This window comes from Trichomycterus rosablanca, chromosome 18 (genome assembly GCF_030014385.1).
Source record: "Trichomycterus rosablanca isolate fTriRos1 chromosome 18, fTriRos1.hap1, whole genome shotgun sequence".
NCBI classification, from domain to species: Eukaryota; Metazoa; Chordata; class Actinopteri; order Siluriformes; family Trichomycteridae; genus Trichomycterus; species Trichomycterus rosablanca.
Window position 1 is genome coordinate 5914502 of NC_086005.1, and position 18322 is coordinate 5932823.

An 18322-nucleotide genomic window follows, 5' to 3' on the forward strand; every position below is an offset into this window, starting at 1 on the left:
CATACTGTTTAGTTTATAACTATGCTGTTTGTAACACAACCCAAATAAACGTTTTCTCAATATCTAGATAATAAATTCTGGTCTGCCAATGTCTGTTGAAGGAAGAGAGTACTGCACATGTATAATAAGATACAGGGAAAACAATACATGGCCAAAAGTATGTGGACACCTACACGTCATATAAAAAATAGGGGAAAGGGACATAGATTTATAAATGTTGTTTATGGATTTTGTTTGCTGTTTCTCAAATGTTTAAAAACTATTTTTACACAACAGAGCCAGAGTACCTCTTAATTACAACCTTTTAAGTTCTTCTTGAAGTCCTAAATAAACACAATCTTACTGTCCTCCACCATGCAATCTATACAACGTTATAGCAAAATCTCTACCAACAGACATTTATTTATATAGACATGCTGTCATGTCATGCCTAGCCCTAACAGGTCAATATTTAAGTATCACAATTTTAAATGGAGTGGAAATATGTGGAGAAATACAACTAAATTGCTGAAACAATGTAATCAAGCAAGTGTATCATAAAACTGAGAAAACAGCATCTACGAAACTCTATACATTGCTTATGTGAATGAAATTATATACACATTATATGTACTTGTGTTTATGTGAAGCACATTTATATAATTATACGCACATTATATAAATGTGCTTCAAGCCACAGGATTCGATAGCATTGCAAGATTCTGAAGATTTAGTGCAACACCAAGTGTTAAGTGCACTAAGTGGGACAGTGGTAGCCTAGTGGTAGAGCTTTGGGCTATCAACTGAACAGTTAAGAGTTCGAATCCCAGTTCTGCCATGCAGCCACCGCTGGGCCCTTGAACAAGGTCCTTAACCCTCTCTGCTCAAGGGGTGCTGTACAATGACCCTAGCTTCTATACAAGCTGGGATATGTGAAGAAAGAATTTCGTTGTACTGTACACATGTGTATGTATATATGACAAATAAAGGCATTCTAGGCATTTATTCTATTCTATAAAACACTCAACTCCCAAAAATGGCAGCATAAACAAGAAATAGTATTTATTAATAAAAAAAAAAAAACAGTATGGGGAATACACGTAAATGCTTCCCCTGCATTTTTAATGGAAGACATTAGTCGAATACAGTCGAATATAATTTCCAGGCCAAGTGGTGGTGGATGGAAACCTACATCACCTATAAAGCTTTTTTGTTTTGCAATATTGGTCATTCCTAGCTGAATGATATGAATTAAAAAAGAATGATCATATAGCAAAAACAGCAGTAGACGTCATATAATAATATCATTATAAAATGTTCGTTATATGTTAGTTTGTTTTCAATTTTCCTTCATGCATACAGCAGTAAAGTTTACTACATTATTTTGATCTATTTTTTTCTTTACTCGTAGAAAAAGGCGTGCACGGAAGTTGTACGAGAATAAGCTCACCCCCCCAATCGTTACTATATTTATATTTAGTGCACTACTTAGTCTGCAAACCCACTTACTATGTAGTGCACCTGTGTAGTTTACTAGGACTAATTTGGAGTTCGGCCGTTCTCTGTCGTTGTTAGTGAAGGCGTGGCTAAACTATGGGCTGTTAGAGGTGAAATGGCGCTCGGCGCGGTATTTTAAACAATCCTATCGTTTCGCCAGCCAATCCAAAATGATGCAACATCGAGTCGGACTAATCCGTACATGACTGAAGCAGAGAAGTCAAAGATTTCCAGAATACACTCGTGACAGAGATTTCGGCAAAGTGTAAGAATTCTGCTGTCGTTCTCTGCGGGCCAATATGATATTAGCTAAGCTGGCTAATGCTACAACAGAGCTAACAGCTGATACAGGCTAGTCAGAGGCTGTGTACACTAACCTACTAAATAGTATGCTAGATTAGTGCACAACCTGCAGAGTTGTTGCCATCGTTACGTACTGTTTAGTATGCTAGTATGCAGGTTGTATCAGACTTGACCAGTTTCTAATGTAAGCCAAAATGTAGAGAAATTGTCGACACACCCTAAATGTTTTTATAGGATGTAATTTAAATGACTTTCTACAGTTCTTTTGGGTACAGCATGCCGGTAGGCTTTTTGACTTATTCTCAATGGGCGTGCAATGTTTTCATTACTAGTAAACTAACTTAGCCGCTTGTACTAACCTAACTTTGACAGCTAATACTGACTTGGTGAGAGAGTTACTATAGTGTCAAGTTCGTTGCTGGGTCTCACACAACACACTGCCACACTAAATAGGATGTTAAGCAGTAAAGAACAATACTAGTGTACTAATACTGACTAATACTAGTCAAAATATCATTTAGTACGGTAGTGTGCGGTTTGGGACGCTGCATACATGCTACATACAGAGAGTCCAGTGTAAATATCACAAAACACTGTATGTTTAAGAATGGCTGTTTACAATGTATATGTTGTCATGGAACACTGGTTTTTGTCAGTATTTTACTTGTATCTTTTATTCAGCATAGACAGGGTTCAGGTTTATTCTGTAATAAACAGTGGACAGTGGTAACCCAGTGGGTAGGTCACCAATCAGAAAGTTGTGAGTTCGAATCCCGGCTCTGCCATGCATCCACCATCGGGCCCTTTACCCTCTCGGCTCCAGGGGTGGCATACAATGGCTGCCTGCCCTGCACTCTGACCCCAGCTTCCAAATAAGCTGGGATATGCAGATAAAACATGTCATTGTTCTATACAACTGTGTATGACATAAGGCATCCCATCTGAATGATATTGTATTATAAAGAGTATATGGGTTTATACTATAGAGCTTTATCTTTCAGACTGGGTTTATTTCTATAGGATTTTACCTTTCAGACTGGGTTTATTTCAACAGAGCTTCATCTTTCAGACTGGGTTTATTTTTTATAGAACTTCACCTTTTAGACTGGGATTATTTCTATAAAGCTCCATCTTTTAGACTGGGTTTATTTCTATAGAGCTTCATCTTTTAGACTGGGTTTATTTCTATAGAGCTTCATCTTTCAGACTGGGTTTATTTGATATAACTGAAGCAATTATGCTGTTTTACTATATACAGGTTTGTGGTTTATGCAGTTGTATTGCATGTGTCGTTATATTTAGGTTGGCTTGTCTCAGAAGTTATTATTGTGCTAGTTTTATTATAGGATAGCTGAATTAACCTGACCTACTAAATAAAACACAAGTTGTTTGTAGAGTAAATGTCAAAATGGAAAATAGACCTAATTTCTCTGCTTTGGTTAGGAAACATGCCTGCCAAAGCTTTTTTGGGAAAGTAGCACTGCTGAAGTTCCTGTTTTTGGTCAGTGTGATAGCCGGAGCATTTGTATAAATGACACATTTTGCTGGAAAATTGTTCATGCAAGTAATCGAGTAGTATGTTATTAGTATTTTCCACCAGTGTGTCTTTTTTGACAAAAACAACAAACCCCCTCCTGCCCTCCTCCTCTCCTCCTCTCCTCTGCTGTGCGTTGTTGTTTCTCATGCCTGCAGTCAGATAAAGTGATGACGAGTTGAAAATGGCGGATCTTTCGAAATGTAACCCGGGCCTGAAATAGAACCGCAGCTCTGCTTACTCTAGCGGGACGGGTTACTACCGCAGAAGGTAGATTAACAAACATATAGGTGCGGATATGAGACTTATTCCTCTAGATTATAATGTGATATTAAAGTCGGCCGCGGAACAGTGTGTAAAACTGGCTATTTGCGCGCAGCTGACTGAGGTAGGACAAAAATTGAACGCTGTTATTATTCAGATCTTCAAACTACAGCCAGAGATTCTGTTGTATAAACTATTAAAATCAGTTCCTTCCTGCACTGCTAGAACATTTACAGCTTGTTGTTACGATCAGATAGTGAGAAGTGTGTCATTAAAGCTTGTCAACACTGTCACTGTTTAGCTAGCCAACACAGACAGCACTGCTTACTAACTAGACTTTAGCCAACATACCCAGCTTTATATTTAATATCTCTCTGTTTTATATATAATATCTGTCAGTAAACTACTAGGTTCTGTGTATAAAGTGTCACACATTTGTATGATGTAAAAGTTTGAACACTCCTGGTCAAATTCCATGTTTTGGTTACTTTATTTAACTTAAGTTGAAATAAAGGAACACATATTTAATATTGGACAAATCTAAATGTGACACTTTTCTTACCATGTTTATGTAATTTTTATTAACTGCTGATGTTTACCTGTTGTTGTATTAAACATACAAACACTTTTGCACAGCCCACCTTTTAATCCCCGTTGTGTTAAATTTAGTAAATAAACTCAGTTTATTTCCTGTATACCATATTTAAACTTATTTTCATTTGGGTGAACAAATTAATTTTGATAATAAGTGTCCAAATATTGAATAATTATGTATTAACCATTTTATTCCAAAGCATTCCCAGCTATACAAGTACACAAGCCCTATGACCCAGGCTATCAAGAGAATACAATTTGCATTCTTGGTCACAGTACTTATCGGTGGCAACATTATTTGATTCACCCTACCTAAAACCTTTTAAACCATATTGTTTGCTTTTTTTATTTTTAGTGGGTATGTCATCATCCAATTTCTTTTACTTATTTCCTATTTAATCCCAACATCAGAGCTCTGAGCATCAGCCTATTTTAATACATTTTTTTCATTACAATTATTGCATAACTGGCCAGTTGCCCAATTTTAAATAACCGCAGTAATTTGGCACCACAGATAATCATCAATTATTTTCCTTACAAGTGTATGTTTGTCAGGACCTTTATACCATGCACATTTAAACATTTGGTTTTATCGTTTAACATTTACATTTTCAAGATGTAACCTGTTTTATATCAGTCATTAATGTATGTATAAATCAAGGGAAACATAATCTGTTATGATATTTTGACAATTAGTGGCATCTTGCATAACAAAAACTAAAATAACAGATGTAAAAAGTGTGTACATGCTTGCTTTAGGAACTTGATTTTATTAACTTTTTTTTAAAGTAAATTTTGTGTATGATGTGATCTTGCAAATGACAAAACAGTAAATGTTGGTCTTGCTAGAAAGTTTTAACAATTTTATCTTAACATGGATATATTTAAATTAATCTAATATCATTCTGTTAGTTGTATGTCTGAAACACTTGTGAGATGGGCCCTAATGCATCTGTGGTTACTCAGATCTGATATTAAGTGTTACGTAAGGCCACAGTGTTCTGCTAACTTTATTTTTAGCAAAAATAAAATAGTCAGTTATCCATTGGCTGAATTGTGTTTGGTATTTGAGAAATGTCTAATTATAAGCTACTGTAAGTTTTAACCCTCTGAGTTTTAACTTGTTACTATTGTAACCAAGAACAGTATTTGGCTAGTTTATGGAATTATAACTTCATGTGTATGGAGTGAGTTTTGAAGCACATGCTGAGAATTAAGTTCTGGGATATGTCTGTATGTTACACTGTTAATGAGTGAACCCAAAAAGACATGGTGCACAATTAAACACAAATTGTGTATCAGACTCCAAGGCCTGAGCATTAATGTTCAATGGTTACATGATTTAGCAGCAGGTAGTATTGATGTTGCACAGCTTTAGAGACAATGGTTTTATTTTGTCCTCTCATTACTGTTCCTGTGTAGTTTGTCATGTGTGGTTTAACAAAATCTATCATACTTTAAAATTTGATATCTCTATATTATCTCTAAATGATGTTCTGTGTTGTTTTTTTCAGTGACTGAGTGAATGTAAAAGAATGGACGTGGTGTCGCCTGAGGTGAACAGCATCCTCCCTGATGAGATTATGGACTCTGAGGCCATGGAGGAGGACCCCCCTGTCGAGACCGGAGTGCCATCCACCCCCTCGGAGCCCGAACTGGCTCAGGTTCCTATGGAGACAGAGGTACCTGAAATAGTCACCTTGTGTCCTGCTGCCACGCCGACTCAGAAGACGGAAGCTATGACCACCTTAACTACCACAAACTCCACTCTGTGTAGTATCAGCTCCGGAAAACAGCTTCTCATGACATCATCTTCTTCTGCTAGCCTAAGGACCACTACCACTATTAACAGCACTCAGCCCAGCAGTCCATTGGTGGGCCAGAGTGTCACCAAGCTTTTAGGCTCGTTAACGCCCACAGTCAACCACCAGATCATTATAAACAAAGTGACTGCAGATGGAAAGTCTCCGGGCACTGCAGTGCTGAAACCAGAAGGTCAGAAACTACTGGTCACTGGTTTAAGTAAAACGGGGCAGCCAATAGTGTTGGCTTTGCCAAACACATGGAGCAAGCCAGCCACATCTCAGGGGGCAGCAGGCGACAACAAGGCTCAGCCAACACAGTTTAAGGTGGTGACTGCAGGGACAAGGACGGAGCTGAAGCCTGTGATTGGGGTACAGGCTGTAAGCTCTGCCAGCCAGCTGTTGGGTTCTTCCTCTCTGCTGCAGGGCCAGCAGCTCAAGACTGTACAGGTGTGTGTCTATGTGTGTATGAAAAACTGCCTCATCTACTCCAATTAGAGGAATATTCTGTCTTTGATAAATGACCTTATTAACTAGAGCTGTGCAATTAGTTACGAATCAATTTCCAAAAAACAGTAGGTACAGTAGGTAAAATGTAAAAAATACAAACACAATGCAGTGATCCATAAACTGTCTTGTCCATAAACAGAAAATGTTCATGTTTTGTTTTATAAAATTTCTCTGCAGTCTAAATTGTGTTAAAAGATTAAGAGAATTGTTAATCAGTGACATCCAGAGTCTTAAGTTTGCTTAACGGTTAATTTTGAATCTAAATATTTTCTCATTTTTACAGATTACAAAAAAGACTCCAGTTTCCACAGCGGGGCCAATGATAACGAAGCTGATCATTACGAAAGCTCTTAACAACAAGGGATTGGCGAGCCAAGCCACCGTTACTCCTGTTCTTACAGGTAAAGTTCATACAGTGATGTGACTCATCAGAAGCCGTAGTGTCTGTGTACGTATGTGAATTTTATTTTGCCATGTATGCTATGCCATACTAGGGATTTGTCTTGCTTAGAGGTCTGTATGTTTATTATTATTAAACAGATTATTTACTGTGCTGTAATGATAGGAATTTTTCCTGATTTTAACCTACTGCAAATGTGGTAAATAGGTGCTCGGGTGGCACAGTGGTCTGTTACGCTAGTCCACCAGTTCTGTTGCTTTTATCTGGCTGGGTGTTTACACAGAAGTGATTGGCTATTTCTGAGGATGGAGGGATGGTGCTGTGACACTGGTCTGGTCAGTGTGTTAAAGCACTCTGCAGGAAAAAGCAGCCTGTAGCTTCACGTTTTAAAAGGAGGAGTGTGCTAGGCCACCAGCCAGCCCCAAGTGCATTGGGATAAATGGATATGTCTAAATTGGGACAAATGCAGGGTTTCTTAGCACGCTTTTTATAAGAACCTATCTGTTATACATATGGTCTGTGATTGACATTTTGAATCATCATTCCGTCATAGTTCTACATCAGGGCTCTAGTCTAACGTTTTGCACTGGTTGCACTGGTGCACCTAACTTTTTTTCTTAGGTGCACCAGCACAAAAGTTAGGTGCACCCAAATTTTCGACCGCATCGCATTTAACACCGCAGTTTTACAGGTTCACTTTTTTTTTTTTTTTTTTTTTTTTTTTTTATATCACTGTCCATACAGGCAATATTGACTTGGAAATAACTAACAATCTGGTCAACATGGCCTCGTCTGATGATCTGTTTGCTGCTGCCTGACAATGAAAGGCAGTGGGGAGAGGGGGGCACTTGGGCAGTGCATTTATCGAGGCATGTAATGTGTTTTATAGATGCATTGGGCTTTTTCAGCCTTTCAATTCGAAATGTATTAGAACCAGTAACAAATATACTATTGCCGGCCACTGTCTTCTTTACAGTTAATTATAGTATTACAGACTAATTATAGCACACTTATAAAAATTATAAAAATAATAGAGTAAATGTGTATGTATGTGTGTATATCTATTTATATGTGTGTGTATATTTAAAATTATATGTATATGTTTGTGTGTGTGTTAGAGTGTAATCTTAAATGCAGTGCATTATATTATCGGCTTTACTGGATCTTTTACACAGATTCCCAAAATCGCTTGCGGTGCACTCACTGCGTATTTTGACTACATGTATTGTAATATATTTTGGTCTTTTAGTTATTTTTATATTTTACTTAACGAAAATATTGTCGTGTTTTTACTTTCACTATCGCGGCACTTTACCGCTAGCATTAGCCCCTTGCTACTGTAGAGGGTCGGCTCACCTAGCCGCTGTCCGGTGGGGAAGCTGCGGGTCTTTTGCTGTGCGGTGGTGGAGGTGTGGGAATAAAGGCACACGGCAGGGTCGAGTCACTTTAACTGTTTAGTCAGGACTTAAGTGAGCGTTACAACACTTTACACCGCCGAGCTCCAGAACCCGAACTTCCATTCTGGAACATCCGGCGAGTCTCATATACAAAACTAAACTTACTGCAGAACATCCGAACGCACGTGTATAAACCTGGTGCTGCATTCTGATTGGCTGAGCTGAATGTCGCTCACATATCACCGCTACAATATTGTCCCGCCCTTCACTATCTCTGATTGGTTTAGACCATGATATTGGCCTAATGTGTGTCTGTTGTTTTTTTTTTCCCTCGGACGCCTGGTCGCACCGGTGCGACCTGAGATTTTTTTTAGTCGCACCATTGAGAAATTAGGTCGCATGTGCGACCAAATTGGTCGCACTCTAGAGCCCTGTACATAGTGGCTGGTTTTAGTTTTGCAGTTAAGGTTTTTTTTCTTTAAACAGAAAAGTTGTAGGAACTCTACAAAGGCCCTTAAAGTCTGTTTTGTTTATTTGTTATTATTTATATTGTTATTTAATATTTTTGAAAAATTTTAATTTAACTATTCTTTTGTTTAGGGCGGGTCCTTACCCAGAGTACTCCAGTAACCCCACCACGCACCATCACAATTGGAGAGACCATCAACACAACACCACAAAGCATCTCCAGCAGTAGTAACAGCAAAGTAGCCATTTCTCCTCTCAAATCACCCTGCAAGGTGGGTCCTTCCATCTGTCTGTCATTTACTACAGAGCAGAAGTTTGAGGAATCATTTACCGAGTGTTTGCTTTCTAAAAATACATATTTAATATTTAACTCAAATTAATATTTAAAAAAAACATCTTAAATATATCAATGGGGGTTTACGATTTATTGTTTTGGTCAATACTGACAATTGCCAGTTAGCCCTCTTAATCTAAGCTTTCCAACATGTTAGTAATTATTGTGCTAATCACAATTTGATTAATTTATTTGATTTGTTGACTTTTGAATCCCCCTTCCCACCCCACATAGATCACAGTCACAGGGCCACTTCCCAGCTCTCCCAAAAAGCCTGTGACTATTCCACTGAATGTAGCTCTGGGCCAGCAAATCCTCACTGTGCAGCAGTCTTCATCAACCTCTCCAGCTAAAGCAGGAACTAGCCAGCCCATGGCACAGGTATTAACACCCACTCAGCTTTCATACTCATCCTCAGACTTGCTGTTTGATACTCTCTGTGTTCATCACCAGTAATGTTGCAACACCAGACAGATTAAATACAATAAAACTACTGTTTAGTAAACAACAGTTAAAAAGCTGTCAGGTTATTTTAAGTTAGTTGATTTGATTTTAATCATAAGACAGTGACTATTTTGGCTGCTGTGTTTCTCTTTTATTTTTAAACAAAACTGTTAACAATGTTCACAAGACATTGTGAGGAAAAAATACAGTATGGTGACTGGTGACTTTATTTTAATGATGATTATTTATTGAGCAGAGCATTCTTGTTTTATTCTAAAATATATTTCATACAAGTAAATACTGTCAGTTTACATTGCATGTGAGGTTGGCGATCAGTGGCACAGCCTGCAGAAACCTTTTTTCTGTGTTACACGTGAATGCCTAAACGCTCCAGTAAGCGGCAATATGCTCCCAGCCTAGCAGTGAACAAAACGCAACATGTTTATCATGTGAATGCAGCCCAAGTCAGCATCTTGCTACCAAATGGGCCAGTCTTAATTGTCAGCGCATACAAATACAGTCTTAGGAGACATATTGTGAAATGTACACTTGTTTTTCTTTTCATGATTTGTCAGTGTTTAGTAGCTCCAAAATAAAAATGGTCTTCTAATTATTTGGCAGATACTGTAGTATAATGTCCAACTTGTTTTCTCTGCTTTCATCACAGGCAGTAAAACCAGTGCAGACAGTGACTGTGGGTGGGGTCAGCACCTCTCAGTTTAAGCCCATCATCCCTTTTACCACACCCCCTAACGTTCAGCAAATCCAGGTACCCGGCAGCCGCTTCCATTACGTGCGCCTAGTCACAGCTACCACTGGGAGCACTGCACAGACGGGTAGCCCGAGCACTACCACCAACCCGTCCATTCAAACTGGTAAAGCTCATCTACACATACCCACGTACCAGAAAGTGATTGTATTATGTGTTCATGGTACACTAAGTGTTTGCTTTTTTTTTCAGCCAAACCCATGGTAATGAACACTGGTGCAGTTCGGATGTCTGTTCCTATAATCCCAGCACAGACAGTCAAACAGGTAAATGTTTTTATCCCTCTCAGCCTAATCTAAGCATAGCATTCAATCTAGAGGGAATTCTTGTGGCAGCTTTAGTTCGTTCACAAACATATTTTTGATCTGATTTAACTACCATAAAATACGGTCGGAGCTGAATGCTCAGCTAGGGCCTGCGCCCATACCTGTAACAGAAGTATCACTGTTAAATAGCAATGAAGCTATCGCCAAGAGCAGTGTCTTATAAAAAAAATTAATGTTTAAACCTGGCTAAATTACCATGACCTAATAACAGATGTTATCTACAGGGGTTGGACAAAATAACTGAAACACCTGTCATTTTAGTGTGGGAGGTTTCATGGCTAAATTGGACCAGTCTGGTGGCCAATCTTCATTAATTGCACATTGCACCAGTAAGAGCAGAGTGTGAAGGTTCAATTAGCAGGGTAAGAGCACAGTTTTGCTCAAAATATTGCAATGCACACAACATTATGGGTGACATACCAGAGTTCAAAAGAGGACAAATTGTTGGTGCACGTCTTGCTGGCGCATCTGTGACCAAGACAGCAAGTCTTTGTGATGTATCAAGAGCCACGGTATCCAGGGTAATGTCAGCATACCACCAAGAAGGACAAACCACATCCAACAGGATTAACTGTGGACGCAAGAGGAAGCTGTCTGAAAGGGATGTTCGTGTGCAAACCCGGATTGTATCCAAAAAACATAAAACCACGGCTGCCCAAATCACGGCAGAATTAAATGTGCACCTCAACTCTCCTGTTTCCACCAGAACTGTCCGTCGGGAGCTCCACAGGGTCAATATACACGGCCGGGCTGCTATAGCCAAACCTTTGGTCACTCGTGCCAATGCCAAACGTCGGTTTCAATGGTGCAAGGAGCGCAAATCTTGGGCTGTGGACAATGTGAAACATGTATTGTTCTCTGATGAGTCCACCTTTACTGTTTTCCCCACATCCGGGAAAGTTACGGTGTGGAGAAGCCCCAAAGAAGCGTACCACCCAGACTGTTGCATGCCCAGAGTGAAGCATGGGGGTGGATCAGTGATGGTTTGGGCTGCCATATCATGGCATTCCCTTGGCCCAATACTTGTGCTAGATGGGCGCGTCACTGCCGAGGACTACCGAACCATTCTGGAGAACCATGTGCATCCAATGGCGGTGCCGTGTATCAGGATGACAATGCACCAATACACACAGCAAGACTGGTGAAAGATTGGTTTGATGAACATGAAAGTGAAGTTGAACATCTCCCATGGCCTGCACAGTCACCAGATCTAAATATTATTGAGCCACTTTGGGGTGTTTTGGAGAAGCGAGTCAGGAAACGTTTTCCTCCACCAGCATCACGTAGTGACCTGGCCACTATCCTGCAAGAAGAATGGCTTAAAATCCCTCTGACCACTGTGCAGGACTTGTATATGTCATTTCCAAGACGAATTGACGCTGTATTGGCCGCAAAAGGAGGCCCTACACCATACTAATAAATTATTGTGGTCTAAAACCAGGTGTTTCAGTTATTTTGTCCAACCCCTGTAGATCATACAGCAAAAGACGTAACTGTTATTCAATTGTTGCCAACTTTTTGTGACCATCCACTTCTTTAGTTTTATTTTTAGCTTTGGTTTTTGACCTCTTTATTAAAACTGAACATTTACTAAACTAGCGCTCAGGTGATGCAGCAGTATATTACACTAGCCCACCAGCGCTGAGATCCAAATTCAAATCTCTGTCTGGCCAGGCATCTACACAAACATGATTGGCTATGTATAAATATAAAGGATAAATCTGGATATCACACACTTGCTTCATCTCATGGTGTGATGTCAAATTTCGGACGTTTCAGAAGTTTTATGACATACTTTGCACACCTGATTAACAAAAACTGCTGGTTAAATGAAGCCTAAAGTCTTATTCATATGAAAGTTAATAATTTTTTAATGGTTTATTATAAGCTTGTCAGTTATTGGTTTATCATCAGCTTGTGACAGTTGGTTATCAGTTTGGCAATATTTGCATTCCTATTCTGTAATATGCCTGTAAGGCAAAATCATCTGGGTAAATCACTTGAAAATCATTTTGACGATGTGCCATTAAGTGGTGGTGTGAGCTGACACAGTTGATTAACAAGCTTTTAAAACTGCTGGATCTTTTGTTGTTGTACCAGGCTTACTTAAGTGTACATAACTGCAGTTTCAGTAAATTACAGTTGGAAGCCTCATTCAAAAACTACATGTAAATTTGTGTTGATTTGAATACTGTGTGTACAGTTGCAGCACATTATATGTAAAATGATATAAGTGAATACATCTGTTTTAAATATATTTGGTAATTTCTACTTTGTATTCATGTCTTGCTGTACACCAGGCTGTGCAAAGACAACATCCAAACTGTTGAGACTTAAGTAAGTTTTTAACATGTTTAACTCTTTAGGTGGTGCCCAAGTCCATAACCTCATCAGCCCAGGTGATGACCACCAGTCAGACTCAGCAGCGACTCATCATGCCGGCCACTACACTGCCTCAGATCCAGCCCAACCTGACCAGCCTGCCCCCGGGCACTGTGCTTACGCCTGCTCCGGGCTCTGGAAATATGGGCTATGCTGTGCTGCCTGCACAATATGTTACACAGGTCTGTGTAAGTCTGTACTGTGCACTCAGAGTTTCCAGCTTGGCCTCAGCACATAAAGATTCATTTAATCTGGTTTGTCTCACAGATTCCGCAGTCTGCATTTGTGACCTTGGCCAGCTCCTCCAGTTTCTCTACATCCACAACCATTCAGACCCAAGCCAGGCTTCCACTTAATGGGTAAGAGACTTAACATGCACCACATCATGTGTGCACCCCTGAATGTAACCTAAACAGGATTGTTTTATTGTTATGCATTAATAGTGCATGGGCGGTAATGTTAAAATACAAAATGCAGACACTCGGGTGGCAAAGTGATCGCACTAGCGCACTACTGGGTGTTCGAGCATTGTGGTTTCAAATCTCAGCAGAGCCACCGACCTTGCCGGGCATCCACTCAAACAAAGTTGGCCGTGTTTGAGGGATGGAAGGTTGGACAGGTTCTCTTTCCGCTGCGATATGCGATCTCTGGAACTGGTCCGAGTGCCTGTATGAGCGGGGTAGAGGGTTGGTGGTGGTCAGTCACATCGGGCTTTGTGTGGCTCACCGTGCACGGTACGGCTCTGTGTGGGAACCCGACACTGCAGGTGAAAAGGAGGCGTGTGGTGATCTGGATTGATCAGATCTCTTGATCTGATTGGGAGTTGTGCAAGCAGCAGCAGATTCACATTGGGTATTAACAATTACTAGATTGGGCGATAAAGGAAATTAGAAAAATTGGGTATTAGCATGTTTAACCAACAGCATTTAGTGAACAATCGCTTATGTATTCATTAACATAATTTGTCCTAACAGTTTCTATTTGGATGTTCTGTTTGGTGCAAGGCATCTGGGTGGCGCGTCAGTCATATTACGTTGACCCACTGTTGCTAAGATCCAGGTGCAATTAGTTGGCCAGGTGCCTACACAGACATGATTAGCTATGTTTAAGGTTGGATGGCCAAAGCTCTGCAATGAATTGGTACCCTGTCCAGGGTGAATTCCTGCCTTGCATCCAGTGTTTATGGGGAAACCAGACTCACCCTGACTCTGACTAGAATAAAGCTGTAGTAGAATAAAATAAAAATGTTTTGATGGGCTTTTATTATAATGTAAGTAGGTATATTTAAAAGAAAACTGGAAGTCGCGAGTAGTAGTAATGTAATATGAATATAATATCTGTTGACTGAATGAAATTCACTTTTAAATGTTTTGTTTTGTAGTTTATCATCTTCAGAGACGACCTCAAGACCACGGAAGCCTTGCAACTGCACCAAGTCACAGTGCCTTAAACTGTAAGTGTGCATCAAGAAACTGCACTGCTGACGTTTCAGAGCATCCTTTTGTCATCATCTAATCCCAGCACATAGACAGAAATGTTTTGTTGTGTTTGTAAAGCTGATAAAAGCTGTATGTGTTTGCTCTGTAGGTATTGTGACTGCTTTGCCAATGGGGAGTTTTGTAACAACTGCAATTGCATCAATTGCTTCAACAACCTTGACCATGAGAGTGAGCGGCTTAAAGCGATTAAGGTACCGAAAAACATACTGTATTAGACTAGCGACTCGTGGCTTTATGTTTTAGGTGATCTTTTATACAATCTATGCCGGGCTTGTGAGCTGGATCAATTGTGAAAAAAAAGTGCAGAGGCAGTACAAAACTGGAGCAGATGACCCCTGATTTTCAGTGTTTTGAAAGTCTTTCTGTGTGGCCCAAGTTGGCTAAATATATACAGTAAATATGCTTGTTTAAAATAAATATATTAATAATTAGTTCCTTATTGCAGGCTTGTCTGGACAGAAACCCAGTGGCATTCAAACCCAAGATTGGAAAAGGAAAAGAAGGTGAATCAGAACGAAGACACAGCAAAGGCTGCAACTGTAAAAAGTCGGGCTGTCTGAAGAACTACTGCGAGTGTTATGAGGTAAGCCACATATAATGGTTGTTTATTCTTTTAACACACAACTTATTTATTTATTTTTACAAAATGCAGTTGTACAATGCTGTAGTGTGCAACATCGTAAAGCTCCTGCAGATTTATTTGTGGTGAATAAGATCCTGCTAGTAACAGATGAATGTAACAGATGTGTAAATCCTGATGATCAACAAAACTGTAACATAGTGTATTTAATGTTTCCTGTCACTGTGAACATTAATAAGCACTTAGGTTCTAGCCCACCACCTCTGAGATCAGAGTTCGAATTTTAACTGTCGGCTGGCTGAGCACCATGCAGGATTGGCTGTGATTATATGGAAGAATGATAGTTAAAAATGTATTTATGCAGTGCAATCTCTGCTGTCAGAGGGTATCAGTCCTAAAAAAGTAAAAAATTAGCCATGAGGGAAAGTGGTAGCCTAGGGGTAGAGCTTGGGGCTATCAATTGAAAGGTTGAGCGTTTGAATCCCAGCTCTGCCATGCAGTCACTGTTGTGCCCTTGAGCAAGGCCCTTAACCCTCTTTGCTCCAGGGGCGCTGTAATATGGCTGACCCTGTGCTCTGACCCCAGCATCCAAACAAGCTGGGATATGTGAAGAAAGAATGTCGTTGTACTGTACACGTGTATATGTATATATGACAAAGAAAGGTATTCTACTTCTTCTTTCTTTTTATGAAATAATTAAAAAATGATTTTTGCAGCACTATGTTTACTTGTAATATTTGTTTTTAATCCTTTTTTTTAGGCTAAAATTATGTGCTCATCGATCTGTAAGTGTGTGGGCTGTAAAAACTTCGAAGAAAGTCCAGAGAGAAAGACTCTGATGCATTTGGCTGATGCTGCAGAAGTTCGTGTACAGCAGCAGACTGCTGCAAAAACAAAACTGTCCTCACAGATCTCAGATCTGCTCACCAGAACCACACCAGCCATCAGCAGTGGAGGGGGAAAGTAAGGGTTCATTCTCATACCTTTGTGTCATTGTTCTTTTATAGCATCAAAATCCCAAAAACACTGACAAATCAGGACCAGTTTAATGTTTTAAATGAAAGCTTTACATTTACATTTTCAGCATTTAGCAGACGCGCTATTATTATACAGTCTAAGCAATTAAGGGTTAAGGGCCTTGCTTAGGGGCCCATCAGTGGCAACCTGGCAGTGGTGGGGTTGAACCAGCAACCTTCTGCTTACTAGTCCAGTACCTTAACAGCTAGGCTACAGCTGACCTACAGCTTTAGAAAAAAACAATTTAAATGATTCCTTTTCAAATGCTGATATACTGTACATCTACAAACAAAACATCTTTGTCTGTGATTTTAATGTCTAATACAGGGGTCATCAAACTACGGCCCGCGGGCTGCTTTAATTTGACCGGCCCCTTTAACCACAGCAGCAATACATGTTGTCTGGCCATCTTCGAACTCACAGTATTATAACGGGGGAAAAATAACAGAAGGAAACAAAAATTGGCCACAGCGATCCAACGGGTGGCGCTCCAAGCATGAGGGGAGTGATTGGCGCATCAATAGAGAGATGAGTGACCGCAGCCACTGAACTGTGTTGTGGGATTTCGTTATGAAAATCCTCGTGTCCTGTGTTAATTTCATTAAAGCTAATTCTTTTAACTACAGGCAGTTTCAGGAATTCTTGTCTGAGCTGAAGATGTGCTTTACTGAGATCCGCTGGATGAGTCGGGGCGAGTTTTGAAATGTTTTAACGTCCAGCTCCCGGAGATCAACGCATTTATGCATCCAAAATCAAAACTTAAGCACATTGTTTAATTTTTATGCTTCTCTTTCCATTGCTCCCCGATGTCAATAAAACATGCACTCATAGTAACTACCGTTTTCGGGAGCATCTACTTCTGTGTGCAGACTTTTTCGAAGTTGAAACACCTTAAATCTCCAACCAGATCCAGACTCACTGATCAACATTTATTAGCTATTATGACTGGCAGTAACAAATATGGAACCTGACGCTTACTCTCATCAGGCAAAAGCAGGCTCACAGTTCACACTGATTTTTTAAAGGAAACACTGTATGAGGTAGGATAATGGAAATTATTAAAATAAATAAAATTTCTGCATTACCATTATGAAGTACAATTATACAGAGCACAGACAATACATCCAGTATTTACTATTTCACCTGCGGTCCGGCCCCCCGAAACACTGAAGAGCAGTAATCTGGCCCTTTGGTTAAAAAGTTTGAGGACCCCTGGTCTAGTAGATCTGTGATTTTAATACGTGCCTAAAGTTTTTTTTACTGATGTTTTCTTATTTCTCTCCCAGACTGCCATACACGTTCGTAACGAAGGAGGTTGCCGAAGTGACGTGTGAATGCCTGCTCGAGCAGGCGGAGAGGTCTGAGCGCTACAGCACGCCAGCAGTCTTGGCTGAGAAGATGATTCTGGAGGAGTTTGGTCGTTGCTTGCGCAGAATTATCAGCTCCGCTGCCAAAGCAAAGACGGACTGCTCTGTCAACTGCTAGACTCTCCCAGACTGCACAGGGGGCCGGAACGCAGCTCCACTGTTAGTTTGATTGGACAGACTGAGCAGATCGGAGCTTTGACTCTGCGAGGCTGAGAAGGAGAAGCATCTATGCAGATCCTGAAGGAGCTCCTGCAGAGGGACTACGCTGGGCGCAGAGGAAACCACTCTGGCATAGATATTCTTCTATAGACTTCTTAAAGCCTGCGTGGAGAGGAAAACTGACTGGATCAGAGGAGCTGTACATATGCTATACAGACATGCAGCACACATAAGGACTCTGTTTCCTATTAGCTCCTTCTGCATCCTGTGTGTGCACTGGTGCATGCTTGTACAGGTTTTTCATTTGGAGGGAATTTGATTTTAGTAATTTTTTATGGTAGCTATATTGTTTCTTCTCTCAGCACAAACTTGGCCTTCACCTTTTAAAATCTGTGATCATGCAATTTTTCTCACTTCTCAAAGACTTTCATTCATACTAGGGTTTTTGTAGTCATTTAACTTTCTTTCTTTTCACCGCTAAAACCTCAATAATCATGACATATACAGTACATAGCCTATACTGTAGCCTCTTTAAATGCATTTCCAGCATTTATTTCCTTATGTTCATTTTTAAGTAAGCAGAAACTTTACTAATGGTCACTCAGTTCTTTTTGGTTTGTGTTGTTGTGTTACTACTAGGGATGATTCTGATCCGGTCCAACCCCCCTTTAAACATTTAAATATTTAAAATAAAATC

General features: G+C 39.9%; 1 protein-coding gene across 1 annotated transcript; it reads left to right on the top strand.

Moving 5' to 3' along the window:
* The first annotated feature begins 1598 nt into the window (after positions 1–1598).
* Positions 1599–18018, top strand: lin54 (lin-54 DREAM MuvB core complex component). The gene is made up of 14 exons (XM_063014230.1): positions 1599–1741; positions 5686–6423; positions 6767–6884; positions 8881–9020; positions 9317–9463; positions 10194–10401; positions 10488–10561; positions 12988–13185; positions 13271–13362; positions 14385–14456; positions 14591–14693; positions 14948–15085; positions 15843–16045; positions 17386–18018. Exons 2-14 carry the CDS (start codon positions 5707–5709, stop codon positions 17582–17584), a joined length of 2409 nt encoding a protein of 802 aa, XP_062870300.1. The 5' UTR covers positions 1599–1741; positions 5686–5706; the 3' UTR covers positions 17585–18018.
* Positions 18019–18322: the final 304 nt, after the last annotated feature.